The following is a 19,870-nucleotide window of genomic DNA, read 5'->3' on the forward strand; positions in this document are numbered from 1 at the left end:
ATGAGGAGAAGTCCAAGAGGCAAGAGTAGGAGACAGGACAACAATAAGGCAGTTCTAAAGAATTTGAAAGAGCTCTGGCCTCTCCAGGCAATTTATTTCCAGTTCAGTCAACTCAGGAGCCAAACTTTTGCATTTTTAATACTCTTAATACTAATAAAAATGATCTTGTTAGTGCTGAGCCAAAATTAGGACGTGAAGCAGCAACTTGTTTATGTTGGCATTTCTGTGGAGCCGAGTCTGTCTCGTTGCCTTGCCCTGAATAGCAATTGGCTCAGACCCAGCAGCAATAGATCAGCCCCAGGGGAGAGCCTTTCCTCACGGAATCCCAAGCAGGCCATGGCTTACAGCCTGCCCAGCAGGGACCAGCCTCCCCTGGTTCTGCTCCCCGCCACTGCACTCCCAAGCTCAAGGTGTGGTCCACGACCCGCTGAGACACACACAGCTACTGAGAGATGAGTTGTCCCTGGTGAGCTGTCCCCTCTCTTCCACCCCAGGACACCTGGCAGATTGGTTGTTGCCCAAAGGGTCCACTCTTCAATTCACATCTCAAATGGGAACCCAAGAGACCTTGAGTTCCCCTTTTCATTACAAAAGCCAATTTTATCAACCCATAATATTTGGATTTAAAAACTCCGCTGTGGCAGCATTATATTTAGTTGGGGTTCACTCTTAACTGGCATTTTGCTTTACTTAGTCCCTGATGAGTCTTTGAACTACTGTGGTATCGAGGACCTCCGAACGGCACAGCCTGGTTTTCTGTTGGGAACAGAATGGGTTTATTTATCTGTTCTCGGTCTAGAAATCCTGGTTAGGTGTGCCACCTGATTAACCTTTGTGTGTGCGCTTTATATCAGAGTATGGAAGGGTGGGGGAAATACGCTATTTCACATGGTAGAGCATTCGGGGTAGTTTGCACAAACTGAATTAAAAGTCTGATTTTTCCCAGGCATAGCTTACTGCTGAAATTGCCACCAATCTCCCTGCATGGAAATTCTTCCCCGCAGCTTTTGAACCTCACATTTACCAGCCTGTGCCGTCTGACCTTGGGAGTGACTAGTCACTGCCCTTTATTGTTCTACTTACCCACGGTTGCATTGACCTTTGAAGCAACTGCTTCAAAGTTTGCAATTTCCCAGCCTCTACCCTCCTAGGTATTTTCTGCTAAAGAGTTAAAAATGTGGAAAGGTTTAATTACATCGGTGTCTATTTAAAAGAATAAACTTGAGTAAGAACAAGAAAGGAAGTCATCATTGTAGCCACGTATCTTTTGTTTTCCTTTGTATATGTGAAAAGCCGTGGTGAGAACACTTAGGAATGTCCTTGAAGTCCTTTCTAAGCAGTTTCCTGAGGCAATGCAGAAACCGCTTCCAACGAGTACCATTGTCAAGTTTCCAAATGGAATGACTCTTTCAACAGCAGTTTAGCGTCCGGTAGAGCCCCTTGCTGGGGCAAGACAACAGGTCTTTTTACATTTTAGCAATAATGCCTGCAAGATGAGGCATGGCCTGAGAGACTGTTTCCTTCCTCCACACTTTACAGATAGCCTTGGGAACACATGAGGGTTTGAAAATGTTGTCCTTTGCTCACCTGCCACGCGTGAGAAGGCTTCAGGGATGCTGTTCTCTCATCCACTCAGCTTCTCTTAAGTTCAGAAAGCTGGTCCTATCAGGTCAGCCGTCGTGGCTCACAGGTGTGCATGCACACCAGCGCACTTGTGTGTGTGTGTGTGTGTACACAATAAGTGAGAGATGGAGAGAGAAAGAATACATACTACGTGGTTAATTTAGAGAATAATAATTCTTATTATTTCTTTTCTGGGTATCCAGTTATGCAGTCCCCTTCCCTCCTGGCTGTTGAGGAACTTTCTTTACCTGTATCTCTTTTCTTTCTAATTTGACCTTATTTTCTCCCTCCTTCCAATTACGTTTTCTCTGAGGTTCCTTGGCTCTCCAAGTTAGATCAAAATTGGATCTAAATTTAAATCTCTCCTTTTTTGTCAGTTATCTCCAGGAACTTTACCCAAATCTCTTCCCCCTGTACCCCAGTTTCCTAGGAAACCTTACCAGCTGCTCTTTTCCAGATCTTTCTTCTACATATCACAAGCAACATAGTTTCTTTTTTCCATTGACTCTTTGTTTTTTTCTGGAGATAGAACTGCCATACATCTCCCTTTAAGAGCTAAAAGACTCTTTTAACTTTGCATTATCTATTAAATAAAAATTCGTTCTGGTCATTAATAGGCCCAAGTGCAGTCACTGAGCAAAAATGACCAGAGCCCAACATCAGGAGTCTTAGAAAAGCCATATTATACAGAAGTATGTACCAAGAGTGCACTCTCCAGGAAAGACGAAAAAGCAGGCCCATCATATAGAAGTAGTTGGGACATAAATTCAGTAAAAGCAGAGTTTTAACCCAAAGTCACTTCATCCTTGAAACCTTACGCCTCTCTGAGGATTGCCCACATTCTTCTCTGCTCACGCCTGCCACCTTTTTGGTAAAGGTAGAAAAGGAAAGATGCCTTTGAAAATTGCCCTCTTCCTTACCTGTTTTAGTTGGTTTACTTATAAATGTACTTTTCAAACCATGTGGTTTTCTACTGGTATAGGCTTAAGACTCACCAAGTCATTAGTTTATTAAAACTCTGCTTAAATGTTCAATACCAAAGCCAAAATGAAAATTTGTTCTGTCCTTAACTGATGTGCTGAATGTCCCATTAGCTAAATAGTAATCATATTGAGATGCCAGCTGGCTAGAGCTGGGTTTAATCCCTGGCTGGAGGTTGAGGAACTTTGTACAATCTTTTCATCAGTCTTCAAAGCCACCCCCGTTCTGGACAATGGCTCGTGTCCCAGTCAAATTGCTTTAAGCAACACACAGGCATTCTCATTATGTGCCATGAGTGCTTGCTGACCCTTGCTAGCAGAGAGACCCATCAGGATGGAAAAAGCAGCGTGGTGTGTAGCACGGTGGTGTGTTGATGCCGGCGTGTCCTTTCTCAGCTTCTCAAAGCTCCAGGTGAAAGTGTGTCTACAGCACAGAACATAAAGTGCTTTCTGATGGGCTACAGCTGACTGGGACCACAGAGTACGCTTCCAACAGCAGCCTGTGCTCTTCAGTGGGGACAGCACGCCTCCACCCGAACTTGCCTTATGTGTGACTCAGACCTCCTCTCGTGCCCAGACAGTCCTTGTTCTTTGCTTAGGCAACTCAGCATGAGTATTTCTTTGCACTAAATGAGTTACACAGCCTAGAATATACAGAATTTTTGTTTGCTTGATTTTTTTTTTTTTTTTTTTTGAAGAATGCTCTATCAGGCTAAGTGCAGCATCCAAAACTGGGAATCATCCTATTAGGGATCCTGATTCCACTTTCTTTTTTCTGTCAACCCAAAAAGAGAAAAGAAAATCAAACCTTTCTGTCATTATTTCTTTTTTTTTTTTTTTAAGATTTTATTTATTTATTCGACAGAGATAGAGACAGCCAGCGAGAGAGGGAACACAAGCAGGGGGAGTGGGAGAGGAAGAAGCAGGCTCCTAGTGGAGGAGCCTGATGTGGGGCTCAATCCCATAACGCCAGGATCATGCCCTGAGCCGAAGGCAGACGCTTAACCGCTGTGCCACCCAGGCGCCCCTCTGTCATTATTTCTAGTGTTCTCTATTTATCCAGATTAATCATAATGCATGTCTTTCTGTCCCTTTTGGGGCTTGCATGCTACATAAGACTTTGTCTACCATCTATGAATAAAAACTCTTGGGTGACTTCCAAGGTGCCTCTGTCATATAAAATCCCATGCTATCTATATTTTGAACAATGTTGGAATGAATTCTGCATGAACTAAACGGAAATGCGTTGGAAGTAAACTATGCTCTCATTCTAAAGCTGTGTCCCAGGAGAACACTGGGTAGTGCATGTATCATTCAACCTGATGCTTCCATGTCCAAAAAAAGGGATGATTCGGGTATTTGCTCATACAATGGCAGAGGGATTAGCTTTACAAAGATGAATTTTAAAATATTTGTCATCTTCATCAAGTCGAACTATGGGAACCGAAACCAGAAATTGAGAGGAATTCACATCCTTCTTGCAGGATACCCCGCATGAGACCCTTTCCTGTCCCTCCCTCTACGTGGCCAAGTCCTGTCCATCCTGAGTTGATGTAATGTCCTGTGCCAGTCCACTGATCAGCAGCCCCCCTCCTCGACCCAGACTCTTGCATTGCCCCTCCCACATTGCTGTCTTGTCATTCTCCTCTGACTGACCCCAGGTTTGAAGATGACTTTTGAAGCTAATGATCAAGGGTCAATACTCTGACTTCCCTTTCAACGAGTTTTTGTTTGCCATTGTATGTATGAGAAATGACACTGGGTTTTCAAGTTTAAAGCTAAAAAATTTAAAGTACACCCAAGTACAGGCTGACTATTTACTGTCTGTTTCTTTAATCTGAAACTTCTACATAATTAAATTCATTCATTTATTCAAAATACAAAGAACACTTAGTAGATGTTGACACTATGCCAGGTTCTGCACTTGACACTGGTCAAGAAAGACACAGTCCCGTAGTTAAGGGAGAATGACAATTTAATCAGTGATTACATAAGAGTGTTATATATAGAGCGACTCATTATAAGATAATGCTATGGACAGTAACGACAAAATGGTAACCATGACAACAAAGGTCATATGAATTGGATGCTTTTTTCAAGGTAGGCATTGGATAACATCGGATACATGCTTTGTCGAGTTTAATCTTTACAGCCTGTCTTGGTATAGCTACCTATATATATGTAACAATTATTAGCCTCACTTTACTGATAAGGAAACTTGGACCTGAGGAGGTTAGCATAGTTGTCCAAAATGACAGCTCGAAAGCGGGGGAGCTAAGATTTGAATCCAGCGTCCAGTTAGAGGGCAGTTCGGAATCTCCCCACTTCCAGCTGCTGCAGCAGAGACCAGCTCACACCTGAGATGGGCGAGGCTCTTCACCTGAGACGAGGGACATGTCCATGGAGTTTGAAAATGAAAGGCGTTAACAGAATATTTGAAATGATTATAGTGTGGGGAACAAACCCATCTCATTCACCAGAGTTCCAGGTAAAGACTGCAGCTCTCCAGTGTAGAATTTCAGGAAGCAAGTGTAGAGGTAAACCAGTTTTCTGAGATCACCTGCAACAGTTCTGAATGGTCTTCTTTTCCTCCCATTTCATTTTACCAACAAATTCATGAATCAAAGAATAAAGCACGCTTCTTTTCATTGGGAAAAACTGAATTGGTTGTTTCAAGTTATTCAAGTGAAGTTGTTACAAGCTGAATCTAGTCCATAAATCCACTTGGGGAAGGACTATCACATGGTTTGAGTATGAAGAAGAAAGGAATTGAAAGACAGGGTGAGGAATGATCTGGAAAGAAAATCAGAAAATGGTCTTTAGTCTTAGCTACCTTGCTGCTGCTGAAGAGAGAGATGGAGGGGGTGGAGGGACGGAGGGAGAGAGTAGCAGGAGGAGAAGGCGGAGAAGGGGAGGAGAAGGAGGAGGAAAAGAAGAAAGAAAAAGGAAAAAACACCACTGTGGCAGGAGCTCTTCACCTCGGGGATGTCTTTTCTGCTGTGGCCGTCTTGGAACTGTTCTAGCCTTGCAACTGACTCTATAGACTTTCTGGATCCTCTTCTTGTTCTTCTTCCAGCTTCCAATTAATTTTTGTCTTTTTAGCAGTTTTTAGTTCTGTTAGAGTATGAGCGTGAAAAATGAAATAGGAAAAGCCAATCAAATTGGTCTTCTGTTTGCCCATGGATGCAGCAGGTGGTCGAGACTGGGACAACAGCTGTTGCCTAAAATGAGATTTGGCATTCACAAGTGCACTGTATTTTGTCTACCTGTACCTCTGTCTGTCCACCGAGATGATTTAGCCCTTGTTCTCATTTCTCTGTCCCCAGTATTTCATTCCATGTTTGCTCTAGAAGGGCATACAAGGAACTATTAGTTGAATGAGTAAACGAATGAATAAACGAATGAATGAAATAGAAATGGCAACACTTGTGTTGTTATCTTACTCCCCCCCTCCCCCGGGTAATTCCTCGAGGAACGACTTCCAGTGTAACTACTCAGGAAGGTCCAGAAGTTGTAGTTTTTCAAAAACATACATAAACTCTCGGGCACTTGTATAAATCCATATTCCCCCGCCCCCAAATCTCTATTAATCGTCAAGCAAATACTTTAGGAAGCAGGATGCTACATACACAGCTGTTTGGTTGTTTCCAGATTAGTGGAGCAAGAATGGAATGTTACACTATTCTTTTTTTCGATCCGAGGATAATCTATTCTTGCAAAGACAGTCACAAAAGTCGGTAAGAGTTCCTACGGGGAACACAAATAGTGTCTGAATGGGATTAAGGCACAACGAGAGGGCCCAATGCAGCTGTGTCGGGGAGGGCTTCTGTGTTTATGACTTCATTACAACCTTAAACGGAACATCTATATTTCTTCCAGGTTTAATGAAGCCACAAACAACCCACTCTTTGTTGAGTGATATCGGAGGTTTGGTTTGGTTTGGTTTTGCTTTTAACTTGATGTATTTTCATTTGTGCTTGACTAGCCCTCCCACGTCAGGGACTCCGACCGGCCCTTTCAGGACAATTAGCTAAGTGTTCTTCTGTGTTCACCACAGAGCCGAGAAAACAGATGAAGAGAATCAATAAGACCGAGGCAGTTTGGGAAGAGAACATTCACTTCCCATTCGGAGCGCTGGCCGCCCCATCCAGCCACCTGCTCCGTGGGGAAAGGCTGGTCCCGCGGGGCCCCGTTCTCGTGGGAGCCGCTCTGCACTGACCGCTAAATGACTTTGCTGTCCTGTGCTTCAGTTTTCAGGGCTTTATCTGCTGTCTTTCTTCACCATCCTCATCGGGCTGGTGCTCTACTCCTCCACCTCCACATACATCGCCCAGGACCCCCGAGTGTACAAGCAGTTCCGCAACCCTTCAGGGCCCGTCGTGGACTTACCGGCCACGGCCCAGGTGGAGCCTTCGGTCACCTACACCAGCCTGGGCCAGGAGACCGAGGAGGAGCCCCACGTCCGTGTGGCCTAGGCTGAGGCCCTCGCTGCCCACTGAAGTCGCCTCCGTGGCCACGTTGTCCGCCCTTCATCTCTGTATTGTACATAGAGAAAGGTATTTATTAGGTGTGGTGTATGCGGGGGGACGGCAAGGTAGCAGATCCGAAAGCCTGTAAAAGGCACCCGCTAACATCCCTGGAGACACGGGCTCCAACCCACCTGACGTAGAGAGATGCCTAACTAGTGTGTATCCTGGTCACACCCGCCTGCATTCATTACTGTGAAAACTTTTGAATTAAAAGCAAGTATGATTATTATTTGTATTATTATGTTACTGGTATTACACTAACTTTCAGGAGGATGTTTTGTACTCCTGACAAGAACTATCGCCAGACCCACATGTAGTGAACATAAATCCCACTTTTCTATGGCAAGTCACTTTTTAAGAATCATACTTTATTTTTTTGCACAGTCTGTATGAGTGCTGCACGCCCCAGGAGCTCCACCCCTGAGAAGTTTCCGTAGCCTAGGGACCTGGTGGCTGACGGTTTCCGCTGTTACCTGTTGGATTGCCTACTCAATAAGTATCTTGTGCTGTGACCCTTGTGGGGAGGGGCAACTGACCATGTCATTCTCTATTCTAGGAATAGATCTAAAACAAACACTTGAGCCTTTTTATATCTCAATCTCTGATTACTCCGGGCCGTTGCCTTCCTGTTGTAGCAGGGGATTCTGCTGATGAAGTCCCTGTAATAACAGGATCAGGAATGTTTCATTTCTGTGGCTTATAGGAAACCCCCAAATAGTATCATGTGTGTTTAGGGTAATACAGATATATATCTATATTAAATCTCTCTGCCCCTCCCTAGACCCTCTCTTCCAAAAATTTATTTGGTTTTACCTTTAATTCCTAGATTTCTTTAGCGATACTATGGAAATTATTCAAGTCATTGGAAAAAGCCATGGCCCTCTGCCCTCTTAAATTGTGTGACACTGTTTTTAAGATACACCAGCATGGCCATCACCCTCCTTGTGGGCGTGTCATCGGCTGTGCGGCCTCCCAGCAAAGTCAAGGTGCTAATGTGGAGCGGTCTCTCACAATGGCTCGATGGATGTGACCGCTCGGTAGTGATACACATGTCGGGAATGAAAAAGTGTGGCATTTTGGTCATATTTGGCGTCCCTTCAATAGCAGAATATATCAACACCATATTCTTCGGGATACGGAGAACATTGCGGCGTCCTGATAAGGCTTTGACGGATATGTCGCTAGTCTAATTTTTTGCCCTTAAAGTCACTCTTTTTTTCAAACACACACACACAAAATCAAGAAACGCCACAGACCTCTACAATTTGGAATAGGTTTTCTGTGTCAGTATGTGAAATAGTCTTTAAGTTTGGCTGGCTTCAATACTGTGCAAAAAGACCCAAGAGGGAGTACAGGGTTTGTAAAGGAAAAATAAATGCTTATGAAACTGGGCAATTCGGATCAACACATCTCAAGCAAACAAAGCAAAACACCAGAGGGGCCCGTGTAAAGTCGGACAGACCTCGGCCCAGTCAGGATTCCCATAGCGCCTGCACAAGGCCTAAATCCTGGGCAGGTGAACGCGTCCCATGCAGGATGGTCCGAACCAGGTGGCCCCTGGGCCTGCCTTCTGCCCAGGGGGTGCAGTCCTGCCCCTGGAGATGGGGGAAAAAATTATCTCCTCGGATATGCAGAGTTTATGGTCATCTCTGTTCGGCCCCCTCAGAAATATGTTTTATTTTTGGAGAAAAAAAAAATGCCGAAACAACTTGCCAGTGTCTGCTTTCTGCTACCTTTTAAACCGATTAAATACCTTTCTCTGAATATTTTGTCCATTCAGATCTGAAGACCTTTAAAGACTGTGGTTTTATTTTTGTGTTTACATTCCTTCGGTTGGCATAATTTGCTTGATTCATTGCATTTTTAGTATTTATTTTAAAGCCAAATGTTTTAGTCTTTTTTATTCATTTTTATGACACTAATTTGTAGACACTTAGTAAAGTCTTATGAGAAATAAGTGGATGAAGCTTTTCCAAGCCAACTCAGCGGACTGGGAAGTTTTTTAAAATTTAAATTTCAAAAAGGTTTGCAATCAACGGATGGCTAAAAGTAGCCATCTGCATTATTTTCTAGGATATTTTAATTGACTCCATTGTATGGAAACCAAGTGTGAATGTAAAGGTGAACTCACTGTCTACCCTTTACCATCCAGTGTCCTTGTGCAGAAGACTTTCATGTCACTGGGGTACTTCCTGTGTTGGTTCGTCTCCAGTTAGAAAGGCTGATAACATATCGCACCATCTGAGATCAGAGTTCAGACTGACCCTTCGGACAAAAAAGAAAATAGCAAAGAACAAACTCTGTGTAAAAACACTGGTCCTTCGGGAGCAGGGTGGGAAGTGGGAGTAGGACATTAACTCTAGCCGTTTTCATTTCTGAAATTTCACAGCCTCAGTAGACACCAGCAAAAAGTTCTGCTTTTCACCCCCCTCCCCGCCCCCAACCTTCACCCCACCACTCCTCTCTCCTCCACAAGTAAGACTTTAGCAATTTGTATAGAATTTGATTGGGTAAGCAAACCACAGCGCCCCCTCACCCAGCTAGCGAGCCCTGCTGCTTCTCACTTCCTCCCTGAAAACCGGCAGCGGGAGCAGTGCCTGCCTTGGTCACCTTCCCACCGGCGCCAGACTCTGAAATACACGACCAGGGAGACCAAGCAACGGAAAAATTTGCACCACTGTGTCCCATGAAAATGTTTCAATGTTTAGTTTAGATATTGCTAACTTGTGCTATTAACCTTTTGACAAGCGTATAGTATTGTTTGTTTGGGGTTTGTTTTTGAGTTATAACCACTTAGTAGTCCCCAGCTAGCTACCAGGACAGATTTTACCCCATGGGTAGGATTCTATTGTCAAGCCACATAATAAAGCACACTAATCCAGGCACCGCAAGTGGAAAATATGAACCAAAAAGGAGATTTACACCGATAAGTTGAACAAACTTTCCATTTTTGATATTTGCATGCTCCCCTATGGACTGGCTGTGGCAATGTAATGCCTGTATAATGTTTTCAAATAAAAATAAATGCTTTATGAAAGCACCGAGTTCTTGGTTTTCTTCAGTGTTTGTCTGCACTATGACGACCCTGGAAGGAGCTCTCATGGGATGCTGGAAATAGCCATGAAAGTAGATAGCAGGGTCCATGTCAAAATAAAAACCAGAAAGAAAATGTTTCCAAATTAGGAAGGGCAAGCTGGTCTCAGAGCTGTAGCTTTGAAAAGCCAGATTGAGCACGTTTGTAATTTGCAAAATTAATTATTTGACTGAACCCTTAAGAAGGCTGCCGGGCTCCAGTCTCCAAGCCCGCGTTTAAAACACATGTAGAACAATACAAATTTTCCCCCAAGAAATGGTGTCTTACAAAGGAGAAAGTTCTGCCCTTGGCACAATGCCAGACTTAAAAGACACATGCTCTTCCAGAACACGATGTTTATTAAGCAGGACGGTTTTGTGTTTCTGCTCTGCACCGACACAGTATCTTGTCATTGTCCTTACCCTGCTGACTGCAGCCACCAGCAACCCCTTCAGTACTTCAAGACGATGTCTGTAAATTCACGTGTTCCTGTCATGCGCGTTCACAAGCGGACCTCAAAGTGTAAACCAGCTGTAAAGACTGTGTACCTGAGTTATAAATTTGAAGAACACCCATTTTTTTTTTCAGGAGAATAGGAATAGGAGCACATTGATCCTTTATAGAGTATTGGAAGTTGAGATCCTTTATGATCTACCTTTAGAAATACAACCCTCTGTACGGAACACTTAAGAATTTGCTTAAAAAACGTGACTCAGCTTAAAAAAGTTTTTTCCTTGAAAAAAATATAAAAATTTCTCTAATGCGTTGTTTGCTTTGTTTAGGAGGTTCTTTCATCAAAAATGAAATATATTTGAACTTCAACCCAGGCTACGTCCAAGTGTTCAGCAATTCCAAATAATTGGAGTCCAAAGAGTAAACACAATAAATGCCTACGACATGTTTACTCGGTCTCCCCAGTGAATTCTAATTTTCTTAAGGGAAAGAACTCAGTTTCCTACATGCTTGGAAGTTCTTGCAAAGGTAAGATAAGGCAGCACTTGAAAGATTTTTGTGACTATTAGCGTGAAGAAAAAAAGACAAATAAAATTCAGCAAGAGAGCTGTAATTTATTATATTGTCTCAGTGTTCCATAGAAAAACAAATAGTCATGTCGAAATAACAGGATCTGAAGCCAGATCCATTTTCAGGCCTAGAGAACATCTTGCACAGGGAAGACACTTGTACAGCTTTTTTTTTTTTTAATGGACTCGAACTTCTAAACTCAAAATAGAAAATATAAGAGTAAGATTTCTATTACAAAATGTTCCCTTTTCTTCTTCTGCTACTTGAGTACTTTTGAGTACTATAAAATTCCTGTTCTTGGAAAGGAATAAATCACTGGTTCACTCAAATGCACCCCTCTCGGGAGTTGTTGTGTTTTTTTATAAACCCTGAAATGTTTACCCCTTCAGGTTGGCCCTGGGATAAAAAAGCAACAAAGTGAGGTTCCTTTTTTACTTGCAAATAGTGCTTTTGAATTGATAACACCGCTTCTTAATTATGAATACTGATCTTTCTTTTTGCTTCCTTTCTTCCTTTTTTAAAAATTTTTTCCTTTTTCTGTCTTTTTTCTTTCTGCAAGCATAAACAGAGGGATAGCTATGGGCCACCTAGGCAGTGTCTCTGCCCTTTATTCTCTATGTGGTCGAAGATGTTTAATTCAAAAAAATTACAATACAGCTGGGAAATCCCACACCTCCCAGATGGCCTTACATCCGTGCCTGAAAGGACTAGCCATTGTGTGCCACTTCGCAGACAGCCAGACGGGTTGCGTCCAAACACCACTGCAGCCTGATTAACAGGGAAAACTAATGATCAGAGGGAGCAGGTCTCTGGGAAGAGATGAAAATTAGGGGCTTCCATCTGGATAGACAAAGGCCTGGTGTGGGTAAGACTAAAATCTATCAAATGAGCTTGTTCACCCGGCCTCAGCATCAGAGCTGGAAACAATCCCATAATGCTTGAAGGATGATTTCAGGATAGGTAAAGATAAATATTACTTTACACGATGGGGAGCAATCTTCCTGAACATATTACCTCAGTCATGTGTTCAGTCACCTACTAGGGAAAGCTACGATAAGGCATTAAGTGGGCTGTGTAATTCATTATCCAATCTGTTAGCGCTTTCAAGAGTGAAAGCGGGGGCGCCTGGGTGGCACAGCGGTTAAGCGTCTGCCTTCGGCTCAGGGCGTGATCCCGGCGTTATGGGATTGAGCCCCACATCAGGCTCCTCTGCTATGAGCCTGCTTCTTCCTCTCCCACTCCCCTTGCTTGTGTTCCCTCTCTCGCTGGCTGTCTCTATCTCTGTTGAATAAATAAATAAAATCTTTAAAAAAAACAAAAAAAGAGTGAAAGCAGACACTATTAAAAATTATGCTTGGACAGTAGGTGTGGACCCTGTCTGTCCCAGGCCGACCTGTGTGTTCACCCTGGCCTTAAGAGGGAGGGGAGAAGCTGGCCGCCCGGTGGATAGCCATGACTTCTTGCCACTAGATGTCGCTGTCTGAGGTAGACCAGCAGTGTGAAACCTACCACCTGCCCGGGATGGCGAGGCTGTTCCTGGATTCTCACTCCCGGAGGGCAACACACGAGACTAAAGGAGGCGGTACTGCTAGAATTATTCAGAAGCAAATTACATTAGAAGCTGACACACCCATACATTTCAAGAAGTGCTCAGTGACGAATAAATGCACGCCTGAATGGACGCATCCTCCTCGTGGGAGGAAGAGGCAGAGAAGAACCGATGCCTGGCCACAGTGGCTCAGAACCCGTCAGCAATCCTGCACCAACATGTTCTCCAACGGCGTCCCCAAAAGTTACTTCTGTCGTGTTTTAGCAAGGTTGGGTCTCGTTCATGCCTTTCTTGGCCTTGTCTTGGTAGACTAAGGAGAATTATTTCCATAGCACCCGAAGAGGTTTGATAAATTTTAAGTAATAGTAATAATTGCAGTTTCACAGATGGTTGGCCACTTGCCAACTTCACAGCAAACTAGAAAAGCAATAAAGAAAATCTACTTGTTCTTAAAATGACTACTTTTCTAAATGAAATTACCAAAGAGAAAGGAAATGGGCTAATCACTGGAATAATCAAAACAGTCTCATTATGGGACTCCCTGTGAGCTTTTGTTTGAATTCTTTAATGTAGTTTTTGGCATTAAATAGGATTTTAAAAGCTAAATAGGTCACACATGCATACAAATGGTTGAGTGAATCACATAACTGCTTTATGCGCCCCAAGATTCTGCCTATCAGGCTGCGTTTTAATTAAAGGGAGAATTGTCAGGGATAGAGGACAACTTAATGTGGGGGAGTCTGGTGTCACAGTTGAAGGCTGAGACTTGACTTGGCATTTAGTTTTCAACTCATAATCATGACTTCCAAACAACAATGGAGTTCCTTTTCATTTTAGTCAAAAGCTTAGATGCAGAATAGGAGACCTGGAAGGAATACTGGAAGTCATTTTGTTCAAAATCTCAAGTCATTTTCTGACATGTGTGGGGATGGTTTAGTTGAAGCAAAGATGTTTTAGGCTGAGAAGCTATGCAGCCTTGTGCACCGCTGGCAGAATTCTGCGGATTGCACCGCGGAGTATGAGTCCCCAGTTAAAGAGGCTGCTCTGGGATCTCTGGCAACCAGTCACAGACCTAATGCAGATCCTTCCCATTCAGGGCTCAAGCAGTCTGGTCCTTAAAAGGATCTCTATTTCCACCCAACACTGTAAGTGCAATCCCGAAGAGAAAAGGGAAAGGGCAGGTGCCCAAGGTAAATTGCCTTTGCCCTTCCGTGGTGAATCTGTTAAGGCAAATGTGCAGATGGGAAGTTGTCCCTCTGCTGCTCCTACTCAAAACTCAAGTGTAAGAGGAGTCTTTTGGATGGGCATTGCCCACGAGATTCCCAAAACCAGACAGGCTCCTAAAAGCTGCGACGGTCCATCCGGAAGTGCTGTCCTAGGGTTGAGAGCTCACTGCTGCTATGGGGACACATCTCACCTCCAGACACTCACTAGCTGTCACTCCTATGTTCTCCTATGACCTATGGCAGATTAGTGTCACTAGGAAAGCTATTGCCCTTCAGAAACAAGTCACCTGCCCTTGAACGAAGACCAGACTTGACTCTAAAGTGAAGGAGCCCGACGTTCTTCCTGACTGCTGCAGCAACACAAACCAGTCAGTTGAGTGGCCCTCGCGAGGCAAGGATGTGGGAAAATGAAAGTCATCAAACAAGAGAACATGATAATAGAACCTTGAAATTTTAGAAGCGAAAGTTGCCCCTGCCTTCCCTGAGAGCGCATGTTGCTTTCATGCTGGAACCAGTCTCTCAGAGCCCTGGGGGCTCCATGGGGACATCAGCTCCTACTCCGGAGTTACCAGGGGTTTGGGTGAAAGCGCCCTTCTACTATTCCTCTCGTAGTTGGTTGAATGTATTGCTTCTGTTTGTAATACAGTCCTCTTTTCTTGATTCTTTTTTTTTTTAAATTTTTTGAAAGTAATCTCTATGCCCAGTGTAGGGCTCGAACTCACGACCCTGAGATCAAGAGTCATATACTCTACTGACTGAGCCAGCCAGGCGCCCCCTGATTCTTGACATTGTAAAGAAGCAGACCCTTATGTGCCAGTGCCATGCTATTAATGACATTTTCATGATAAAATAGAATATCTTCTATAGGGTACAGTGTAAGTCACATCTGTTTCTACTGAGAAGGTACCAGCATCTGCTTTTGGGAATTACATTATTTCTGTCCGCTTCTCCTGAAATGAATGACCCAGCTTCATGGCACCATTCCACATTTGCTGCCATCTTCTCGGCTTGGTTTTTCTACTTCATGAGCTCATTCGTGATGACTGCTCCTTGGAGCATTTCAGGAAAAAGAAATTTTTTTCTATATAACTTAACTATATTTGGTCTTTTGTTTTTAAAACCATTTAAGAGGAGCATGAATGATCATACCTCAGAGGCTGTCTCTAGGCTGTATGCACATTTGTTTTAAAAAAAGAATAGAATGAGATTTTTTAATATTACACTGCATATTTATTAAAACACTCTGGGTCCTAAATAACAGTTACTTTAAAATCAAATCATGGTTTTTAAAAAAATTAAAAATCATTATATTTTCCAACATCTTTACCTGTCAACACTATACTTCAAGATTCCTACATTAGCGAAACACTGTGAAATGTCTTCCTGCTGGTGAAGCTGGTTCATGCCATCCACCCTACAGAATAAGCCAATTTTCTTCAGTGGGGCTAAGTAACTTATTTAACTTTTCTTTCTCTTGCATTTTTATGTGCATAGTTGCAAAAAAAAATTTTACATCATTCTTCCATTTATCCAAAGAAACATTCTTGAGGAGAAGTTATGACCAGTAGAATAATGTGGAGATAATATTATATAGCAAATTACTGCTATCCTGATGATAATGAGCCAAAAGCTTTTCTTTTTTCTTATATGCTTTATCCTTGGAACAGACTAATAAGTAAAAGTGTTAATTTTAGAGATGACAATCTGGAAAATAAGGCATTAAAGTTAAGGCCCCAAATCAAACCAAAGAGAAGTTTTGGTTACAGTCAGATGTTCTGCACCAACCAGGTTCTGCCCTTGACAGACCCACTTACAGCAAAGGGACAGGTGTAGACGAGAGTCCTGACTCAGTTCAGCTCACATGTTCAGCCAACGTGGTAAGACATGTGCTGGCAAAGCTATGTACCCACACAGAGGCAAAGTCAAGATGTGAGAAGAGAATCCAAGTCAGGTGACATTATCCAGGGCACCTTGTATTAGCCGTGGGTATTCCTGATAATGCTTCTATTTGATTTACTGTAGCAGATTCTAAAATCCACCTTCATGTGAGAATTTGAGACCATCATCCAGTTACTGGCTTCCAGATTAAGCTCTATTTGGGTTATGTACACTAGATGACAATTTTCTCCAGGGAAGGAAATTCAAAAATTCTTCCACCTCTACTCCTTTGCAACTTCATCTGTTAGCTTTGTCTATTTTTACCTTAAAGGGATTTAGTTCTCTTCATGCTCATCACTAGAACATCTTATTCCACCTGTCAATCTCCAGCAAAGTTGTGAACTCGGGTCTTCAAGATTTTTCTTAAAGCCCAAGGCCAACTCTTAACAAGACCAAAGACATTGATTTTGCCCAGCTTCCCACAGCACATGTAGTTCAGAATGAGAAGAATGCCTGAGAACAGAACAGTCCGGTTATGTTTCTCCTTCCTGAACACAGCTAGGACTGTGCTTGGGATCTGGTTCCACTGCATGCCCTTTTCAGTTGGGCAAATGAAGCCTTGGAACATGCCAAACCTAACTTTTCCATTTGCATCTCCGGTTACTCCCTTTATAAAATCAAGCTCTGGTCCTCTGATATTGACACTTGGCAGTGGATGGAGACCCTCCCCTCACTCGGGGGATGATGCGGAACTGCGGTAATTAGTGTAAAATCTTCAAGGGGAAGATGAAGCTCAGTGATGAGTGTCAGACCCCAGAATCTCTTCCTTCAGATAGTCTTTGCTCGTTGCCAATCTTGGAGCATATTCATTCAAATTTTTAGGGGAGTCAAAGCAGTTTCTTTGCATCTATTCCAGATTTCCATGTAGCTAACAGTTATTTATTGTACTGTGTGCTAGGCACTGAGCATTGTAGCAATCGTCTCATTTGAGCTTCAAAACAGTCCTTTGGGGTAGAGTCTAAAGTGTACCTTAGTTACTTTGATGAGTGAAGGGAGGCATGGATGGATTATATAAAATGGCCAAGTTTGTCCAACGCGCAAGTGATGATGGGGTCAAGATTCAAGCCCAGGTGTATCTGACTCCGAGGACATCAGAATACACGAGGGTACACGATGTCTCATGATACCTCAGGAAAGGATTTATTTCGTCGACACAACCTTTGAGGAGCTGTCCACAAAATGAAGTGATAAGAAGCATGCGGGGGAGAGCTGAAGCGACTCTGTATCCAAAGAGGGAAACAGTTATATTGTAATGATTAAACTAGTTAACATAAGAAATCAATGCCAACCACACTCATAGCTCATCTTCTTTGTGGGAAATGACAAGCAGATTCTCCTCTGTACAGTACCCACAGCAACAGATGGTCTGAAGGAAAGAAACAATTCCATCCGCCAACAGAAGAAACACTGACTTGCTCTGGAAGTAGAAAGATGCAGTGGGGGCCACGTCCCAGACTTCTGCAGCAGGCTCCATTTCCACGTGCCCAAGAGGCAAGTCTTCCCCCACGCGCCGTCCCCCGCACAGACGTCTTCCCCGGGCCACGGGCTACGATTATGGCTTTGTCCGCACGCTGCTTACCTCGGCGGCAGCCTTTGGCACAGCCGCCCACGCCTCCCTCTAGAAACACGTCTTTCCCCTAAAGTTCAAGGAACCACATCCACCTGGCATTCCTGAGCCTCGCAGGCCACTCCCCCTGGCGTCATCTCCTGGGGATCCTTCTCCTCCGCAGCCGTAGACGCTGGGGCTCCACAGGGCTCTGCTCTCCCTTAATCTACACTCAGTATCACTGCTTTAGACACTACTTCGTGCCGATGACTCACTGTGTCTCCAGCCCAGAACTTTCCCTGCCAGCTCCCCATCTCCTCTTGGACGTCCACTGGGCCTCGCAAACCCTAACTCATCCAAGGCACAGCTCATGATTCCCCCCAATCTGCTTCTCCTCCAGGCCTCCCCACCTCACTTCAGATCAGCATCATCAAGTCGTCACCTGATGACTTGAGCCAGGCACCCCAGATTCATGCTCCATATCGTCCGCCCCATCAGCACCCACATCCAATTCCCCAGCCAGTCCTGCCATCCTCGTGTCCTGAGTCTGACAACTTGCCCAGTGCTTCGGCCACCCCGTCCCACCCACCTTCCTCTCTATCCTGAGCTGTGGAAACTGCCACCTAGTGCTCTGCCATTCCTGTCGCCCTACGATCCATTCTCTGCACAGCAAGGTCTACACAAAATGCACATCAGATCCTGTCATTTCCTGCACAAACCTCTCCAGTCTCTTCCCAAGGCTACTAGAATAACATTCCAGGGCCTTACCATAGTTCTCAAGTCCCACAAGACCTGGATCCGAGTTTACAACCGCATTTTTTCTACCCTCCTCTCACTCGCTGACCACACAGGTGCGTGTCCTCCTCCCACAGCCGGAGTGAGGCCGCCAGGGCGCTCAGCCGAGCACGCCCGCCCTCAATGAGCACAGCTCTGGGGCATGTCAGGTGCTTTCGGCTCCGACGCTCCCTCCCCAGAGCGCCTGCTTGGGTCAGCCTCACCCCAGGCTCACCCTGTGCGGTTTCTTCTTGGCGCTTCCTGCTGTTTGAAAGAACCGGTAATGTAGGTGTTTCATTACCATATTCCCCACTAGAGCAGACGCTCTGTGAGACCGGAAAGAATATTAGGTAGTTATTTTTGTTTGAAGCAACAGAAACTGGCTCTGACCAGATTAAGGAGAAAGAGAAATTCACTGAGAGGCCTCTGACTCTTTGAGGTAGAATTTGAACAGCATTTATGCTCCTGATACTGCCTGGCGTATCTTTGAAAAACAAAGCATGGCATAGAATAACCAAGAAGCATTTTTTTAAAAACCAGAAATAGCACTTTAAAAAAATATTCAGTCCCTTCATAAATATATAGTGGGAGCGGTGTGGGTGGGGGGGAGGTGTAAGAATAACTTTGGACCTGAAAACTCAGGGTCATTTATCTAAATCTGGGCAAAAAAAAAAAAAAATCTTCAGAGAAGGGATAAAAATTCCTGTGTAAAAAATATGAAGTAAACGGCAATGATGATGAACACTGTCTCTTAAATAAATTATTTAGCTAGAAAATTAGACACCAAAATAAAAATCAGAAAATTATTTATTTTGGGCCTGGTGGCAATGGACTCTAAGCTTCGGTTTAATAAAACATGAACTAACCTTGATATTGTAGGGGAAGAAAAAAGTTTTCTTGAATCTCTTGGGGACCCTGGCTGGGTCTGAAAATTAAACTGACGAAGGTTAACAGGAGAAAAGTATGCAAAGTTGTTCAATCTAAGTTTATGTGACACAGGAGCCTTCATAAAGAAATGAAGAATCAAAAAAAAAAATGGTTAAACCTGAATGTTTTTATGCCAGGTTGAATGAAGAGTGAACAGTCATGGAGAAATAGGATAGGACAAAGGGGGTATAACTAAATGTAATAAGGTGGAGAAATTCAGTAAGGCCTGTTGATTTGGATTCTTCTCCCTCCATCTGAGAAAAAAGGCTGCTCCTCTCCTCTGTGTACAGGGAGGACACTTCTCATGGGGGGGTCTTGCAAACTGCTTCAGGGGAGAAGGGCAGGTGAAGGTCAGAGAGACCTTACTGCATCTGACATCTTCTCAAACTTTTTCAGCTTAAAATAGTCAATATATCAAGGTGCCATATTTTGGGGTAACATGTTCTGAACCCTGTCAGTGTCAAACTTGCAGCTTATTTTCAAATAAAAAATGCAAAATTTGAAGCGCCTGGGTGGCTCAGTCAGTTAGGCTCCTGCCTTCGGCTCAGGTCATGATCCCCAGGTCCTGGAATCCAGCTGGCATCAGGCTCCCTGCTCAGTGGGGAGACTGCTTCTCCCTCTCCCTCTGCCTGCCGCTCCCCCTGCTTGTGCTCCTTCTCTCTCTCTGTCTCTCTCCCTCTGT

The 19,870-nt window shown here is 43.9% G+C and overlaps 1 protein-coding gene across 1 annotated transcript in view; it reads left to right on the forward strand.

The window, feature by feature from the left end:
* Nucleotides 1-7,361, forward strand: part of SLC35F1 (solute carrier family 35 member F1) — a 177,229-nt gene extending 169,868 nt beyond the window's left edge. The window contains exon 8 of the mRNA XM_008691249.2: nucleotides 6,854-7,361. Coding sequence (XP_008689471.2) covers nucleotides 6,854-7,078 — 225 coding nt within the window. The 3' untranslated portion in view covers nucleotides 7,079-7,361. The remainder of the gene's footprint in view (nucleotides 1-6,853) is intronic.
* Nucleotides 7,362-19,870: the final 12,509 nt, after the last annotated feature.

This window comes from Ursus maritimus, unplaced genomic scaffold (assembly GCF_017311325.1).
Source record: "Ursus maritimus isolate PB19 unplaced genomic scaffold, ASM1731132v1 scaffold_13, whole genome shotgun sequence".
Taxonomy (NCBI): Eukaryota; Metazoa; Chordata; class Mammalia; order Carnivora; family Ursidae; genus Ursus; species Ursus maritimus.